The 15341-nt window shown below is 48.6% G+C and overlaps 1 protein-coding gene and 1 long non-coding RNA gene across 2 annotated transcripts in view; one reads left to right on the top strand and one right to left on the bottom strand.

Moving 5' to 3' along the window:
• The window catches only part of RAB20 (RAB20, member RAS oncogene family), a 31134-nt gene extending 29881 nt beyond the window's left edge, over positions 1-1253 (bottom strand). Inside the window, exon 1 of the mRNA XM_012751872.3 lies at positions 777-1253. Coding sequence (XP_012607326.1) covers positions 777-948 — 172 coding nt within the window. The 5' untranslated portion in view covers positions 949-1253. The remainder of the gene's footprint in view (positions 1-776) is intronic.
• Positions 1254-1314: 61 nt separating this feature from the next.
• LOC142874800 (uncharacterized) lies at positions 1315-15014 on the top strand. Its single transcript, XR_012922416.1, has 3 exons — positions 1315-1709; positions 8759-8932; positions 14161-15014. It is a non-coding gene; the product is annotated as an uncharacterized LOC142874800 (long non-coding RNA).
• Positions 15015-15341: the final 327 nt, after the last annotated feature.

The raw sequence follows: 15341 nt of genomic DNA, 5'->3' as shown, positions 1-15341 counted from the left end.
ATCCTCTAAGTTGTACTTCTGAGAAGTCACAAATACTACACACACTAAAAATAATTCATTACTATCTTAAAAATGCATCTACAGGAAATCACTCCAAACCTACAAGACACATATATGAGCCAGCATCAAGCAGAGACGATAAGTAAACTCTAAAATGCAGATATGGTCTGGACTAAGAGATCTGGAAACTCTACATCCTACTCTCCTGACTAAACCCAGGAGAGGGGAAACACTCTGTGCCTCAGTTTCCTTTTTTGTAAAAAGAAAGGCTAATCACACTAGATCTACTCACCCCTCAACGCTGTTACTACTATCAAGTGAGATCATGTTCCTGAGGGTATTTAAAACCTGAAAATACTAAAGCAGCGACAAAGCAGCGCGTCTGGTCGCCATGTGCAGCTCTGCGCTGCAAGCGGCGCCCTAGAGCCAAAGGCCACTTATAGACTCAAGTGGCGGGCAGGTTCCGTCTTTGGAGCCAGGTGCTTTCCCAGGGTAACCTTGATCGTCGCTAAGGCGCACGGAGTGGCTGAACAGGTAGTTTTCTCAACCAGCAAAGGGGGACAAGTGGAAACAGGGGCTAAGGGTGATCGCTCCCGGAAACTGCGGCGTCTGCTGCCTGAGGTCGGAACCCTGTGCGCAGCCCAGAACAACAGACCTGGGGGACACCTGCCCTGAAGGACGCCATCCTCGAGAACACCTGCTGGAAGGCCCGCGCCCCCACCCCGTCCCCTGCGGAGCCCCGAGGACAGTGTGGCTCCTGCGGCACCGACCCTCACCTGCGGTGTCCCAGATGGAGATGTTGTAGGAGCGCCACTGCTTCAGGTAGAAGGCGCCGCCCACCGTGCTGACCGTGTCTGGGAAGCGCCGCTCCATGTACCTCTGCAGCAGCGACGTCTTGCCCACGTTCATGTCCCCCAGCAGCACTATCTTCCCGTCGGGCTTCCTCATCGTCCCGCAGGCAGCCCTCCTGCGCTCCGCGCCCCTCCCCGTGGCTGGTGGGCTCGTGAGCCCGGAGCGCAGCTGCAGGAGCGGGCCGCTGCCCCGAGACCGCCCGGACCCCGGACTCGTGGGGACCCGGACTCGCGGGGACCTGGACTCACGGTGACCCCGCACTCTCGTGAACCCTCAGGGACCTTCCCCTCTGGATGCCCGGGAGCGCAAAGGAGGAAGCGCGTCTCCGCGCCAGGCCAGGAGCTGGGACCCAGCGGTGCGCCCACGTCGAGTGCCCAGCCCGCGGCGAGCCACCCCGCCCCTCGCCCCGCCCCCACCCCGCCCTCACCCTCCCCTCGGCCGCCCCGCCCCTGGCCCGTCCCCACCCACCTCCCGGACGCCCCGGCCCCCAATGGACTTCGCTCTTTCTGTGGACCTGAGTTTCCGTTCGTCCCATGGGGCGCGCTCTCCAGTCCAGTTTAAGCGATCTTTCGAGCTCCAAGCTTAGGACTGCTCCGGGGTGGAAAACGAAAGTTCCAGAAGCTCCTTCCGCCTCTCCTACGAACTGATGTGATGTGGGGACCCAAACCGCAGGGGCCGTCGCCCTGCCCCGAGCGAGGCCAAGGACCAGGCGACCACAGCCATGCGTCCAGGAGCAAGACATGGAGACGCCTCTCTGTTCCGCTGTCCTTAGGTGAAGCCGGCGACCTCCTACACCCCACCTTCGGATGATTTGCGTCTCTGCGGGTGCACACCTCTGGCCGCCAACCGAGGTCATGGTAAACAGTTTTCCTTGAATGAGCGGCCGTGGAAACCCATCCTAAGACTCTTACTGGCTGGGGAGGTGGAGGTGGGAGCGCTTTCTAGTGCGAGTTTTTGTTTTTTTCCCTTTGCAAGAAGACTTTTATCCTATTTGTGTCTGAAAAGTGGACAGTTTGTTTATTTAAAACTTGGAATGAAAATTTTATTTTGGAGGTTGCAATGACTTCTAGCGAAATCTCCCCTCTTTCCTTTTTTAACATAACAAACCTTGAAATGCTTTTACAATATTCAGCCTGTGGGATTTAGTATTTTTCAGAGAAATTGCAGCGGTAGAAGGAACGCTCTGATTTGAGCCCTGGTCGGCAGTGTAATTCAGGCCTGGCCTACCTGGGACAGGTGTGACCCTGAGCAGGTTAGCCTGCCGTGTCCTCTCAGTTTCCTCCTCTGATGGGTGCTGAGACTTCTGGGAGGGAAGGCAATTCGCACCTGCTCATCCACAGCCACCTGGGGCTGGAGTGGGAGTGGACACTCTGTGGTCCAGGCTCTGTCTCAGCCACCACTGCCTCTTCCTCAGAACAGAATTTATTGAACAGAATTCAATACTTATTGAATGCCTGTTGCATGCAAGTGTCAACCTAAATAATAAACAGAGGCTCTCTAAAAGAAAAGGTGTTTATTTCAGAGTAGGGCATTGCAGTGGGAAGATATGTGCGATAGTAAACTATGTGCATATTTGGGGAGATAAAGGAAGACTAAGTTTATTAAAGGGAAAATGAGGAGGATTACATAATTGTTTTGAGATCTGTGGCTACAAAGATCAGTGACAAAGGTGATTGTTAGTTATTGTGATAGTTGTCAGACTGTTAGCAGTCTGAGGTTGTGCAGGCAGTCTCTGAGCACATGCTCTTGCAGAAGTATTTTTTGCGTAAGGCTGCGATGGCCACTGTGCAAGGTTGTGGTTTTCCCAGGGTCCTTTTTGTTTTCAGGCATGCAGGTGTCAGATCCCCTTTCATGGGTTCCTGGCTCTGTTTGTCAGGATATTCCTAGCATGAGTGACTTTCACACAAGCCACAGTGCCAAGCCTGGGGGGACACAAGCATGATTAAGATTTGGTTCCTGCCCTCCAGAGGTTCACAATGAACTAGAAAGGCTTTTGAGGTTTCAAGTAGGTCTGAGTGGTCCTGCTGGCAGGAGGGGCTCACAGTTAGGGCTGGCTGGACCGACAGGCGGGGCTGTGCACGCTCCTTCTGAAGCTTCAGAAGGAGACTCCTCCTGGGCCTCTCCCAGCTTCTGGGTGCCCCAGGCCTCCTTGGCCCATGGCTGTAATCTCTGCCTCCGCCCTCAGGTCCCTGTCTTCTTCTTTCTGTGTGTCTCTTGTCTGCCCAAGTGTCCCTCTTCTTATAAGGACAACAGTCATATTGGATTAAGGGCCTACCTTACTCCAGTGTGACCTCATCTTAACTAACTGCATCATCTGCAAAGACTTCATCTTCAAATAAAGTCACATTCTGAAATACTGGAATATCTTAGTCCATTTGTGCTGCTATAATAAACTTCCTGAGACTGGGTGATTTATAAGCAATAGAAATGTATTTCTCACAGTTCTAGAAGCTGGAAGTCCAAGATTAAGGTGCTGGCAGGTTCAGTGTCTGGTGAAGCCCTGTTCCTCATAGATGATGCTATCTAGGTATCTGCACATTGCAGAGGGATAGAAGGACCCTATTCCCTTCAACCTCTTTTATAAGAGCACTAATCCAATCATGAGGGCAGACTCCTTGTGAATTAGTCACTTCCCAAAAGACTCCACCCCTTAATACCATCACCTTGGGGTTAGGTCTTCAACATATGTTTGGTGGGGGCTGTCACAATTCAACACATCACAGTAGCCATAAAGTGTATATTGGAGCACTTCAGTCACCGCCTGCTGCATAGCAAACTGCCACAAAATGGAGTAGCTTAAAACAATAGCCATGTTATTCTTCTGTGTTCTGTGGGTAACCACATCTGGCTGGGCAGCTCTGCTGGCCTCACTTGGGGCCTCTCATGTAGCCACAAGCAGTCAGCAGCTGGGACTCAGAACCCCTGGAGGCGAGAGACACTGGAAGGCCCCAGACAGACCCTTCTGGAACATTGCTGTCTCAGCACTTCTCCAAGTGGCTGTCCTCTTCACATGGGCTTCATTGTCAGCAGGTAGCTGGAATATTTACTTGGAGAATAGGGTGCCCAGGCACGGGCCAAGAGATGAAGGGAGAGAGATGTGGCTTCTCGTGGCCTAGCCTCGGAGGTCTCAGCATGACTTCTCCACATAGGTGAAGAGGGCATAGGGCTGGTCCAGCTTCAAGCAGGGGAATTACACTCCATCTCTGCATGAGGGAAATGGCAAAGAATTGTAGCCATCTTGAATCTACCACAGGTTTTCATGTTCACATATAAACTTTACTCATCTGTAATTTATTCTGGATATGGTAGGACGTAAGTCCCTAACTTTATTTTGATGTTATAGATATGGAAAGTAAATTACCCAATGCCATTTATGAAACAGCCCATCCTTTCTCACTAATTTTTAAACCTGCTTCTACTGCTACTAAAGTCCTGCTTACACACAAGTCCATTTCTGCACCCCCCACGTGTCCCACTGACGTATCTGTCTAAACCTGGACAGCACTGTGCTGTCTTAATTGTTGCTAGACAATACATCTTGAAACAGATAAGGCAGGTTCCTCTCATTCTTCTTCAGCAAAGTTGCCTTCGGCTATTCCTGAACTTTTATTCTCCCATATGAATTTTAGAATCAATTTATCTCATCCTATAAACACATTAATGGAATGTATAATTAAATTTGGGGAGAATTGATATATTTATAATATTAAAATTTCCCATTCATGAACATAGTATACTGCTCCATTTATTCCACAGGTGTTCAAGGCTCACCCAGAACTTTTACACCTCTCTTCCCTTTTGCCTTTAGAACATTCGTCTCTTCCTAGAGCATGCTTTATGACTCTCCAACAATATCTCCTGTCTGCTTCTCTCACCTGACTCTTTGTCCATTTCTCCATCCACCTAATAAGCCCTTCTACATGGATGCCTCAATATGGCAACCCACCACATCACCCATCTGCCCTCCCTCTGGATGCATAGTCATTCATTCTTCCACCTTCTCCATGCCCAGTTAATCACCCAGCCCAGTGGAATCCCCTTCTAAATAAATCCCTCTTGTATCTTCTCTTTTCCCACAGATACCAGCTTGCCAGAACTTCCTTACACCTAGATAATTAGAATCTACTCCTATCTGGCCTGCTTAACCCCAAGCTCTTGCTATCCCATCAACTGTCCCTCTGACCTTTCATAACCACTGCTTCCTCTGCTCAGAGACCTGCCATGGCTCACTATTTCCTACCTCCACATCACAAACTTTGCCCCTCCCACACGCTGACGCTCACACTTACCACTCTTTTTACAACAGTTCTCCCATCCCTTTTGCCCTATATTGCCCTGTCCTGCTTTATTTTCTTGCCACTCTCTAAAATTGTCTGACTTATTTACATGTTTAACTGTGTAGTCTCCTCAGAATGTTAGCTCCATGGGGAAGGGACTTTGCTCACCACTGTGCCTGGTGAACAGTATTCAGCACAAGATGAGCACTCAAGAAAGTGTTATGGAAAAATGAATGAAATCCACCCTCCTGGCAAGGCTAGAGCAACGTTCTGCAAACCTGTCGTGACCAGCCATCCTGCAGTGCTTGCTTACTGAGGTTGCCTCGCCTGCAAGGCTCTCCAGTCCCTCATCCGTGCAGTGAAACTAAGACTTCCAGCCCAGGCACAGCTCCTCTGATCCTGCCCCGCTGGCGAGCCCTTCCCTGTTGCTGTCTGGGTCTCCACCACACTGTGGCCTCTTCCATTCAGTTTATCCCTGTAGACTACCAACTGCCTCATTTTACTCTCATCTCCTCTAGTAACTTAAAAATTCCCTAGGACAGGGAGCAGGTTTCAAACTGATTCCATGCCTCACTCAGCACGTTGCACCTTTCTCGGCACACTCCATCATTCAGTGAAAGTTTCAATGAAGCCTCGTGAATGGCAGGGGCCTTGGTGTTTTGTTTTACCCATGCCTAGCTCTGGAAGGTAGTTGACCCTCAATTATACATGTTTTAATAAATTTGGTGGTGAGCTGACTGTTGTCTCCATTTGACACACTCCTGCTTTCAGAACAGGGTTTGTGGAGGAGAGAGACTGTTCCCTACACCCAGCCCAGTGCCTGGCATGTGGAATTCACTCTGAAAGTTTATTGAAAAAGTTGCAAGAATTTTCCAGCACTTTGAAAAATGAAATGCAACCAGAATAATGTGCCCATATCCAATTAGCGCTGCTCCTTACACGAATGCCTTACAGACTGCCAGCCACTGTATTCACATTCAGGGAGCAGTATTAAGGGAGAGAGGCATAGGTTTGAGTATTTAAACCCGCTAAATTACATGCCAAGTAAGATGTGTATTCTGCCTGGATTTAAACCACCAGCCGAACAGTATAATTCTCTTTCAATTTTGTAGATGATATGTGCCTTAAAACCAAGAAAATGGTGTAGTTCCTTTTTTAAAGAGGTGCAAATTGAGCCATTCTATGACCAACTTACAGCCACAATTAAAAAAAAAAGAAAGAAAATATGATTATTTCTCTTAGATTTTGGAAAATGGAAAAGGAGCATTTTTAGGTTCTTCATTGTAGAATGACTCTATCTTTTGAATTACTTCTCTCCTTTCTTGAAAACAAAACAAAACAAAACAAAACAAAACACCTGTCTATTATGTAGTCCTTCAGATAGGAACAGAAGTGCCTATTACGTAAGCCCCTACCCAGAGATGCCTTGGTGCGTGCTGGGAGAAAGACAGCCAGCAAAACAAACGAGCAAAATACAGGCCGTGACGCCATGGGTGGTGAGTAAATGTTAGATGGAGAAACTAGAGGAAGGAAACAGGTAAGAATGAGGGCTGAGGTAGGTTCAGGGCTCAATTTTAAATAGTATGTGGACAAAGCATTGCAGCGAGTATTAGAAGGAGGTAAGGAATTATATCAACAATCTGCCCAAACCATTTCTTCTTAGATTCAGAAAATACTTACATTTGATTCAACCGATGCCTTCTATCAGCTCATTTTCTGTTTATCACTAAAATTATCCAGGTCTTCAAAGCAAATTTAATGCAGTTTTATAGAAATGGAAACAAAGTCAATACAAACTCCAAAAAAGTAGATTTCTGGTAAAAAGAGAATCTTATAAAATAAAAAGTATGTCGTGGCCGGGCGCTGTGGCTCACGCCTGTAATCCTAGCTCTTGGGAGGCCGAGGCGGGCGGATTGCTCAAGGTCAGGAGTTCAAAACCAGCCTGAGCAAGAGCGAGACCCCATCTCTACTATAAATAGAAAGAAATTAATTGGCCAACTGATATATATATATAAAATTAGCCGGGCACGGTGGCGCATGCCTGTAGTCCCAGCTACTCGGGAGGCTGAGGCAGCAGGATCACTCGAGCCCAGGAGTCTGAGGTTGCTGTGAGCTAGGCTGACGCCACGGCACTCACTCTAGCCTGGCAACAAAGCGAGACTCTGTCTCAAAAAAAAAAAAAAAAAAAAAGTATGTCGTGCCATTTGTCAGAAGGAATGAGTACAGATCTCATCTTCTGCATCATCAGATAATGGTCTGGGTCACTGGTCCAACCTCTGCTTCAGTTATATTAGTTGGGGTTCTCCAGAGAAACAGAACCAGGAGGATACATATTGATATTGATAGAGAGGTAGAGAAAAATTATTTATTATATGAAATTGGCTCATGTGATTATGGAGGCTGAGAAGTCCAAGGTCTGCAGTGGGACCGGGAGAGCTGATGGTGTGGCTCCAGTACAAAGCTGGCAGGCTTGCACCCAAGAAGAGATGATGTTTTCGCTGGAGTCCAAAGGCAAAGAAAAAACGATATTCCAGCTCAGGGCAGTCTGATGGGAGGAATCCCCTCCATCTTGGGGGAGGGTCAGGCTTTTTGTCTTATTCAGGCTGTCAACTGGATGGAGGCGGCCCACCCACAGTGTGGGGGCACCTGCTGGGCTCAGTACACCACTGCAGGTGTTTCTCTCATCCAGAAGCACCTTCACAGATACATCCAGAGTAATGTTTGGCCAAATGTCTGGGGGCCCTGTGGCCCAGTCAAGTTGATATATAATGTTCTGGTCCACACCATCCATCCACCTCATCATCACTGGTCCATTTTCTGCACGGTCTGATATCACATCTCCTGAAACACACACACTCCGGGAGGTCTTAGGTTTACTCCCACCTATGAGTCACAGTTGGTCTGGGGTCAGTTCTACAGCATTCTGCCTCCATAGTTTCTCTCACATCACTCCATTCTTTCCATGCTTAGCTCAGCTTTATCCAAATCTGACTGATTCCATAAGTAGATAAATACCTGCAAATTCCTTCTCACCAAACTTTGTCTCAAACACACAACACATATTTTCTCCACTCAAAACGTAGAACCACAGAGCTGGAGGGATCCCTGCTGACTGTTCTTAAATTTAGGGTGTGAGAACCAGTAAGATTCCTCAAAAGATGTGTACACACAACAGTACATACACGTGTGTGTAATACCAAGGGGTGCACTGGGCCCAGGGAGCCACCGACAGTTTTGCTCCTTGTTAGAGGCAAGGACCCTCAAAGACCCTCAACTCCCCTATGACTCATCCTACGCACGGGCTTCGCCCTGGAAAATTCCAGCTATAGCTCCAAGAAGAATGCATTCCATGACGTGCTGACCACGGGATGCTCCAGGGAGTGCTGACTGCAATTGTTCCCGACCACCTGCCAGGTTGGAGATGAGTAACCAGTCACAAATAGGATACCGATAAGATGCTGATTGGGGCTGATTAACCCAGACCCAAGCCTCATCGTCACCCCACTCTATTTTTCTGTTTCTACTTCCTTGTTTCTGTATGCTTATAAAACCTACAAAGAATCCAAGTAAAGTAGACCTTGACAACCCTTTGCTTGGTCTCGTTCCTTTCTCTCGCCCATCTCTTTCAGGCACGGTCCCCTTTGACCCCATGAGTAACAGAAGGTCCTGCGGGCCGGGACAAGCGGCGCCCAACGTGGGGCACGAGGTACGGACTTTTGTCGGATGACACGCGGTTTACAGACAGTTCTCCGGAGAATCCCTGAAGAGACCTCCTTTCTGCCACTCACAGAATCGACGGTCTGGTGAGTAGATTTTTTACATTGTCATCCCATCGAGATGGGCCATTCTTTGTCTAAAGAGGCCGTTTTTATCAAGGATCTCAAGGCCTCGCTCAGAGAGAGAGGAATTAGAGTTAAGAAAAAGGACCTAGTAAAGTTTTTTGTGTTCATTGATCGTGCTTGTCCTTGGTTTATTGTTGGTGGACCTGAGATTCACCCACGCAAGTGGCAAAAGGTAGGCAGAGATTTAAACAATTTACTTCTGAATCAGGGCCCAGATGCCGTCCCTGGATCCGTTTTCTCCTACTGGGGACTAATCAGAGATATTGTTGAGGGGGCAGATTCAGACCCCAATAAAAAGCAGCTGCTCTCAGTAGCAGAATTCTGCCTCCAACCCATGTCACGGTCCGCTTCGAGAACGTCTTTAAAGACAGCCGAAGGGCCAGCTTCTCCTAATAATCCTGAGGGACTAACAGGCCCTTCCCCTTGCCCCTCAGTTTGTATTAATATGTCCCCTCAGGACCCCTCGGCTGAGCTCCAGACATCTAGGGACGAGCCCCCAATTAGTAGGCCAGACACCAAGACCCTCTACCCTCCCTTACCCGAGGGTACAGCCCCTCATGCATTCAATTACCCGGTATTCAAGAGACAACCCCTCCAAGAGTCCCTCGACCCCGCGGAAGAGGCAACCCTTGAGGAGGAGGCGGCCCGATATCACGATCCCGAATGGCCGCCTCTTACCGCGGCACCCCATAGACCTCCTCCTTACGCGCCCCAGATTTGCGCACCTTCATTAATGCCTCCCCTTACAATGCCCTTGCTTTTGCGTGCCAAAAAAGACTTAAGTCAAAGGGTTACGCAATTAAAAGATGTCTTACAACTTCAAAAAGAGTTTGCCCAGCTTTTCAAAGACTTGTCCTCCCTCCAAGATACGCTTAAAGATTCGGTCTTCATTAGCCAACCATGTCATGAGACCGCCCAATCACACGCCACCTTAAATAAAAAATCCTTAAAGTCCTCCCATAAAGCCCTAGCATTCCCGGTAGTTACCAGGTCTAATAGGCAAGGAGACCTTGCTGCCTCTTCTTCTAGCCAGTCTCCGCCCCAAGATTCAGATAATGAGAATACGGAAGGGAGGGAAAGAGAAAGCGAAAGTGATGACCTCCCAGAAGAAGCAGACTCAGAGCCCACTGCAGAGCCCACTGAATTTCGCAGACTAAAGTTTAAAACCTTAAAAGAACTGAATTCTGCTGTTAGGACATATGGGCCCAATGCACCCTTTACCTACTCCCTCCTAGAGGCAGCCTCAGGGGGCGGCTACCTGCTCCCCGGAGAATGGGTCAAACTAGTACAGGCGGTCCTTTCTCACGAGAAGTTCTTCTCTTGGAAGCCCGACTTTCTCGACCGCTGTCAGACTACGGCTGCTAATAATTTAAAAAACCCCAATTCTGCATCTTGGCCCCTTGAAAAGCTTAGCGGACAAGGGAAATTTGCCTCTGAACAGCGCCAAAGGAGACTCCCAATTGGACTTTTGTCCCAGACGGCCGCAGCCGCCTTCAGCGCCTGGCGAACACTTCCCTCTACGGGATCTGTTCTTACTCCCCTGACAAAAATCACCCAGGGAGCTCAAGAGGGCTTTAGTGAATTTGTAGGCAGGCTTTTAGAATCTGCTGAGAGCACCCTCGGACAGGAGGATGGCGATAATAAACTCATTAAACAATTGGCCTATGAAAATGCCAACAGCACTTGCAGGGCCATCCTCAAGGGTAAACTCAAAAATAAAGACCTTAATGACATGATTAGAATGTGTAATGCTATTGACCCCTTCGCCCATAAGGTATTGCAGGCCGTACAGCTTGCGGTTGGGGCCGCCATCCAAGGGACAGCGGCACAGAGGGACTGCTTTAAATGCGGTCAACCAGGGCACTTCGTGAGGCAGTGCCCCTTAGCCGCCTCCTCTGCTACCCCTAAGCTCAGTGGACCCCCAGGCAGGCCAGCCCAGCCCTCCTCCCTCTGTCCTCGCTGTAGGAGGGGAAAGCATTGGGCCAATCAATGCCGCTCCAAGACTGATGTCTTTGGAAACCCCTTGCCCCCCCTTTCGGGAAACGGCCTGAGGGGCCAGCCCCGGGCCCCCCGTCCTATTCAATTTCAGTCGGCCTCGGGGAACAGCCGACAAGAGGATCCCCAACCCCTAGACTCCTGCGAGCAACCACAGGGAGCACAGGAGTGGACTTGTGTGCCTCCTCCGACACAATATTAAGACCTGAGGATGGTGTTCAAATTTTGCTCACTGGCTCCTTTGGACCCCTCCCCCCCAGGCTAACATGTTCTTTTTTATTCTGGGCCGAGCCTCCTCCACTCTTGCGGGGCTCATAGTCCACCCCTCCATAGTAGATAGTGACTTCACCGGAGAAATTAACATCTTAGCCAGTGCACTTACCGGCCCTGTGTATGTCTCTAAGGGACAGCGCTTAGCTCAGGCATTACCCTTGCCCCTTAATACATCCTTCCCAGCCATCGCCTCTAACCGAGGTGCTTCCTGCCCTGGCTCTTCTGATCTCTATTGGGTCCAAGCTATCACCAAAGAACGGCCCACCCTGAGGCTAAAATTAGATGGTAAACTTTTTGAAGGCCTTCTTGATTCAGGCGCTGATTCCACGGTTATTGCCCAGGACGCCTGGCCTGATTCATGGCCACTGCAGCCCTCCCTTACGCACTTACAAGGTATAGGACAGTCTAAAAATACCCTCCAGAGCTCAAAAATTTTGACATGGGAAGACCCTGAGGGAAACAGGGGTACCACTCAACCCTTTGTAGTCCCGAGCCTACCTGTTAACTTATGGGGGCGTGATATCCTTGCACAAATGAATGTCATTATGTGCAGCCCCAATGAAGTTGTAGCCAGCCAAATGCTTAAACAGGGATTCCTCCCAGGACAGGGTTTAGTCAAAGAGGGTCAGGGACTAAGAGCACCCCTAACCACCCTCCCTAAGTCAGACAGATCAGGACTAGGGTTCAAAGACCATTTTTCGTAAGGGCCATTGATCCCCCTGCACTTCAGGCAGATAAAATCACTTGGAAAAGTGACTCCCCTGTCTGGATCGATCAGTGGCCCCTCCCGTCTAACAAACTAGCCGCAGCTACAGCGTTAGTGAAGGAACAATTAGCTGCCGGACACATAGAGCCCTCTACTTCACCATGGAACACCCCCATTTTCATCATTCAAAAAAAGACTGGCAAATGGCGGCTGCTACAAGACTTACAGGCTGTTAACCAAACAATGGTTCCCATGGGGTCACTCCAGCCTGGTTTGCCTTCGCCTGTAGCTATCCCCAAAGGCTACTATAAAATAGTCATTGACCTAAAAGACTGCTTCTTCTCCATACCATTGCACCCGGATGACTGCAAACGCTTCACTTTCAGTCTCCCGGTAGTAAACTGTATAGGACCCTCCCCGCGCTTTCAATGGCGAGTATTGCCTCAAGGCATGGCCAACAGCCCTACCCTTTGCCAAAAATATGTAGCTCAGACAATTGATTCTTTTAGAATTCAACATCCTCAGCTATATATAATTCATTATATGGATGACATTCTTCTCACTGGGGCCGACGAGGCAACCTTACATCAAGTTACCATGCAGGTTGTCTCGGCCTTACAAGCTCGAGGCCTCCGCTTGTCCCCTGAAAAGATTCAGGTCTGCCCCCCTCACCTGTTCCTAGGCTTTGAATTGTTCCCCAATAAGGTCCTCTCCCAAAAGGTGCAAATCAGAAAAAACTCTCTTCAATGACTTAATGATTTTCAGCACCTTCTAGGCGACATTAATTGGCTTCGCCCATATTTAAAACTCACCACAGGACAGTTAAAACCCCTATTTGACATCCTGCAGGGAGATGCCAATCCAACCTCTCCACGCTCCCTAACTAAAGAAGGGCAGCAAGCTCTTAATTTACTCAAGCAGGCCATAAATGCCCAGGCCATTGGCTACTTCTCCCCCAATTCCCCCTTGTACTTTATCGTCCTCCCTACCCCCTTTTCGCCCATGGGACTCTTTTGGCAGGGCAAGCCTCTTTTTTGGGTTCACCTATCAGCTTCCCCCCCTAAAGTCCTTCCCACCTACCCTTATTTAGTAGCTAAGATTATTCGCTTGGGGCGAGAAAACTCCCTTAAACTCTTTGGAAAGGATCCAGATATCATAATACTCCCTTACAATGCTTCCCAAATTTGGTGGCTAATACAAAATGATGATGATTGGGCGGTTAACTGTACGTCTTTCCAGGGCAAACTAGATAATCATTACCCCCCCTGATAAACTAATTCAGTTCCTCTATCGGACACCTGTAATATTTCCCAAGAAAACAAGAGTCTCCCCCATTCCAGGATTATTTACTAATGACACCAGCAAACTCAGATGGGATCTGGAGACCCATGATGGCCTGACACTCAGCCAAGTCACAGGCCTAGGCCTTTGCCTTCTTAGCCCAAGTATGCTTCCCCCCACACCCTTAAAGAAAATATGCAATCAGTCAATTACTGTCGACTCCACCTTTCAGTATATTCAGGCATCTAACACCTCTTATTTTGCTTGTTCTTCCAGCCTTACCCCGTATGTAGTCACTGCAACGTTTCTTGAGCATAGAGAATATTGTGTGTTAGTCATGCTCTTCCCCAGACTTACTATACGTCCTGCTGACGATTTGCTCAAATTTTGGGAGCGAGGCACCACAATACCCCGAGAAAAGAGAGAGCCCATCATGGCCATAACACTCGCAGTTGTTCTAGGCCTTGGTGCCACAGGGGCTGGAACAGGCATAGCCTCTCTGGTCACCTCCAACCAGCAGTACCTGCAGCTCTCTGCTGCCATCGATAATGATCTCCGAGAGCTACAGCAGGGCTTAAAGTATCTCAAAGAATCCCTCGCTTCGCTTTCTGAGGTAGTGTTGCAAAATAGAAGAGGCCTAGACTTAGTGTTCCTCCAAGAGGGAGGTTTGTGCGCAGCACTTAAAGAAGAATGTTGCTTCTACGCAGACAAAACAGGTCTGGTAGAAGATAGCATTGAAAGGGTTAGACAGAGCCTAGAAGATAGAAAAAAACGGAGAGAACAGAGTGAGGCATGGTATCAAAATTGGTTTTCCACATCCCCCTGGCTATCCACATTGCTTCCCAGTGTCTTAGGGACGTTTGTAGGTTTTCTGTTACTTCTCACCTTTGAGCCTTGGGCATTTAAGAAACTAACTAATTTTGTCAAGTCACAGGTAGATGCAGCCACACAAAAATCGGTCTCCGTGTTTTACCAACGGCTAGAACAAAGAAGCTCCAGAAAAGACCTCCGTGGAGAGTCTCCCAATACACTCACTGAAGGTCTAAATTTCTCAAACTTTGCCTCAGACATGGAACGCAGTTGGTTCCAAAGGCTGTGGAGACACCCATGACGGGATTATCGCGATGCCGCGTACCAGATGCACACCCCGCCGACGGTGAGGTGACTCCATGACGGGAATATTGTAGGTCCATGCCTGGGGGCACACTTTATAATCAGAAGTGCCGGAGCTGGATGCCACCTACATAGCCTAAGACAGAGGCCTCACCTTCACGTTAATCGCCCAATCTTATATTTGGGGTGCTGCTCGCGGAAGCCCATCGCGTAGCATAAGACAGGCTCTCCACCCACCTATATAAATCTCCCTCATATTAATAAGGAGAGGGGGAGATGTTGGAGGCAAGGACCCTCAAAGACCCTCAACTCCCCTATGACTCGTCCTACGCACGGGCTTCGCCCTGGAAAATTCCCAGAATGAAAATAGCACTCCACCCCCCAGCTACAGCTCCGAGAAGAATGCATGCCATGACGTGCTGACCACGGAATGCTCCAGGGTGTGCTAACTGCAATTATTCCCGACCACCTGCCAGGTTGGGGTTGAGTAATCCGTCACAAACAGCTTCGACTCCGTCACAAACAGCTTCGATACCGATAAGATGCTGATTGGGGCTGATTAACCCAGACCCAAGCCTCATCGTCACCCCACTCTATTTTTCTGTTTCTACTTCCTTGTTTCTGTATGCTTATAAAACCTACAAAGTATCCAAGTAAAGTAGACCTTGACAACCCTTTGCTTGGTCTCGTTCCTTTCTCTCGCCCATCTCTTTCAGGCACGGTCCCCCTTGACCCCACGAATATCAGAAGATCCCGTGGGCCGGGACAGCTCCTCACAGTAAATCATAGCCACGTTCTGGACTGTGTTTGATAAAAATCACATGATAATATCAGTTGATGCAGAAAACATTTGACAAAAATTCAATGACTATATGTGATTTTAAAAAAACTATCAGAAATAGGAATAGCAAGGATTTTTCTCTACTTGATTAAGAGCATCTACAAAAACACAGAGTTTACATTATGCATTATGGTGAAAGACTGAATTATTTGCCCCTAAGA

This window comes from Microcebus murinus, chromosome 13 (genome assembly GCF_040939455.1).
Source record: "Microcebus murinus isolate Inina chromosome 13, M.murinus_Inina_mat1.0, whole genome shotgun sequence".
Taxonomy (NCBI): domain Eukaryota; kingdom Metazoa; phylum Chordata; class Mammalia; order Primates; family Cheirogaleidae; genus Microcebus; species Microcebus murinus.
This window is presented reverse-complemented; position numbering and strand designations above follow the sequence as displayed.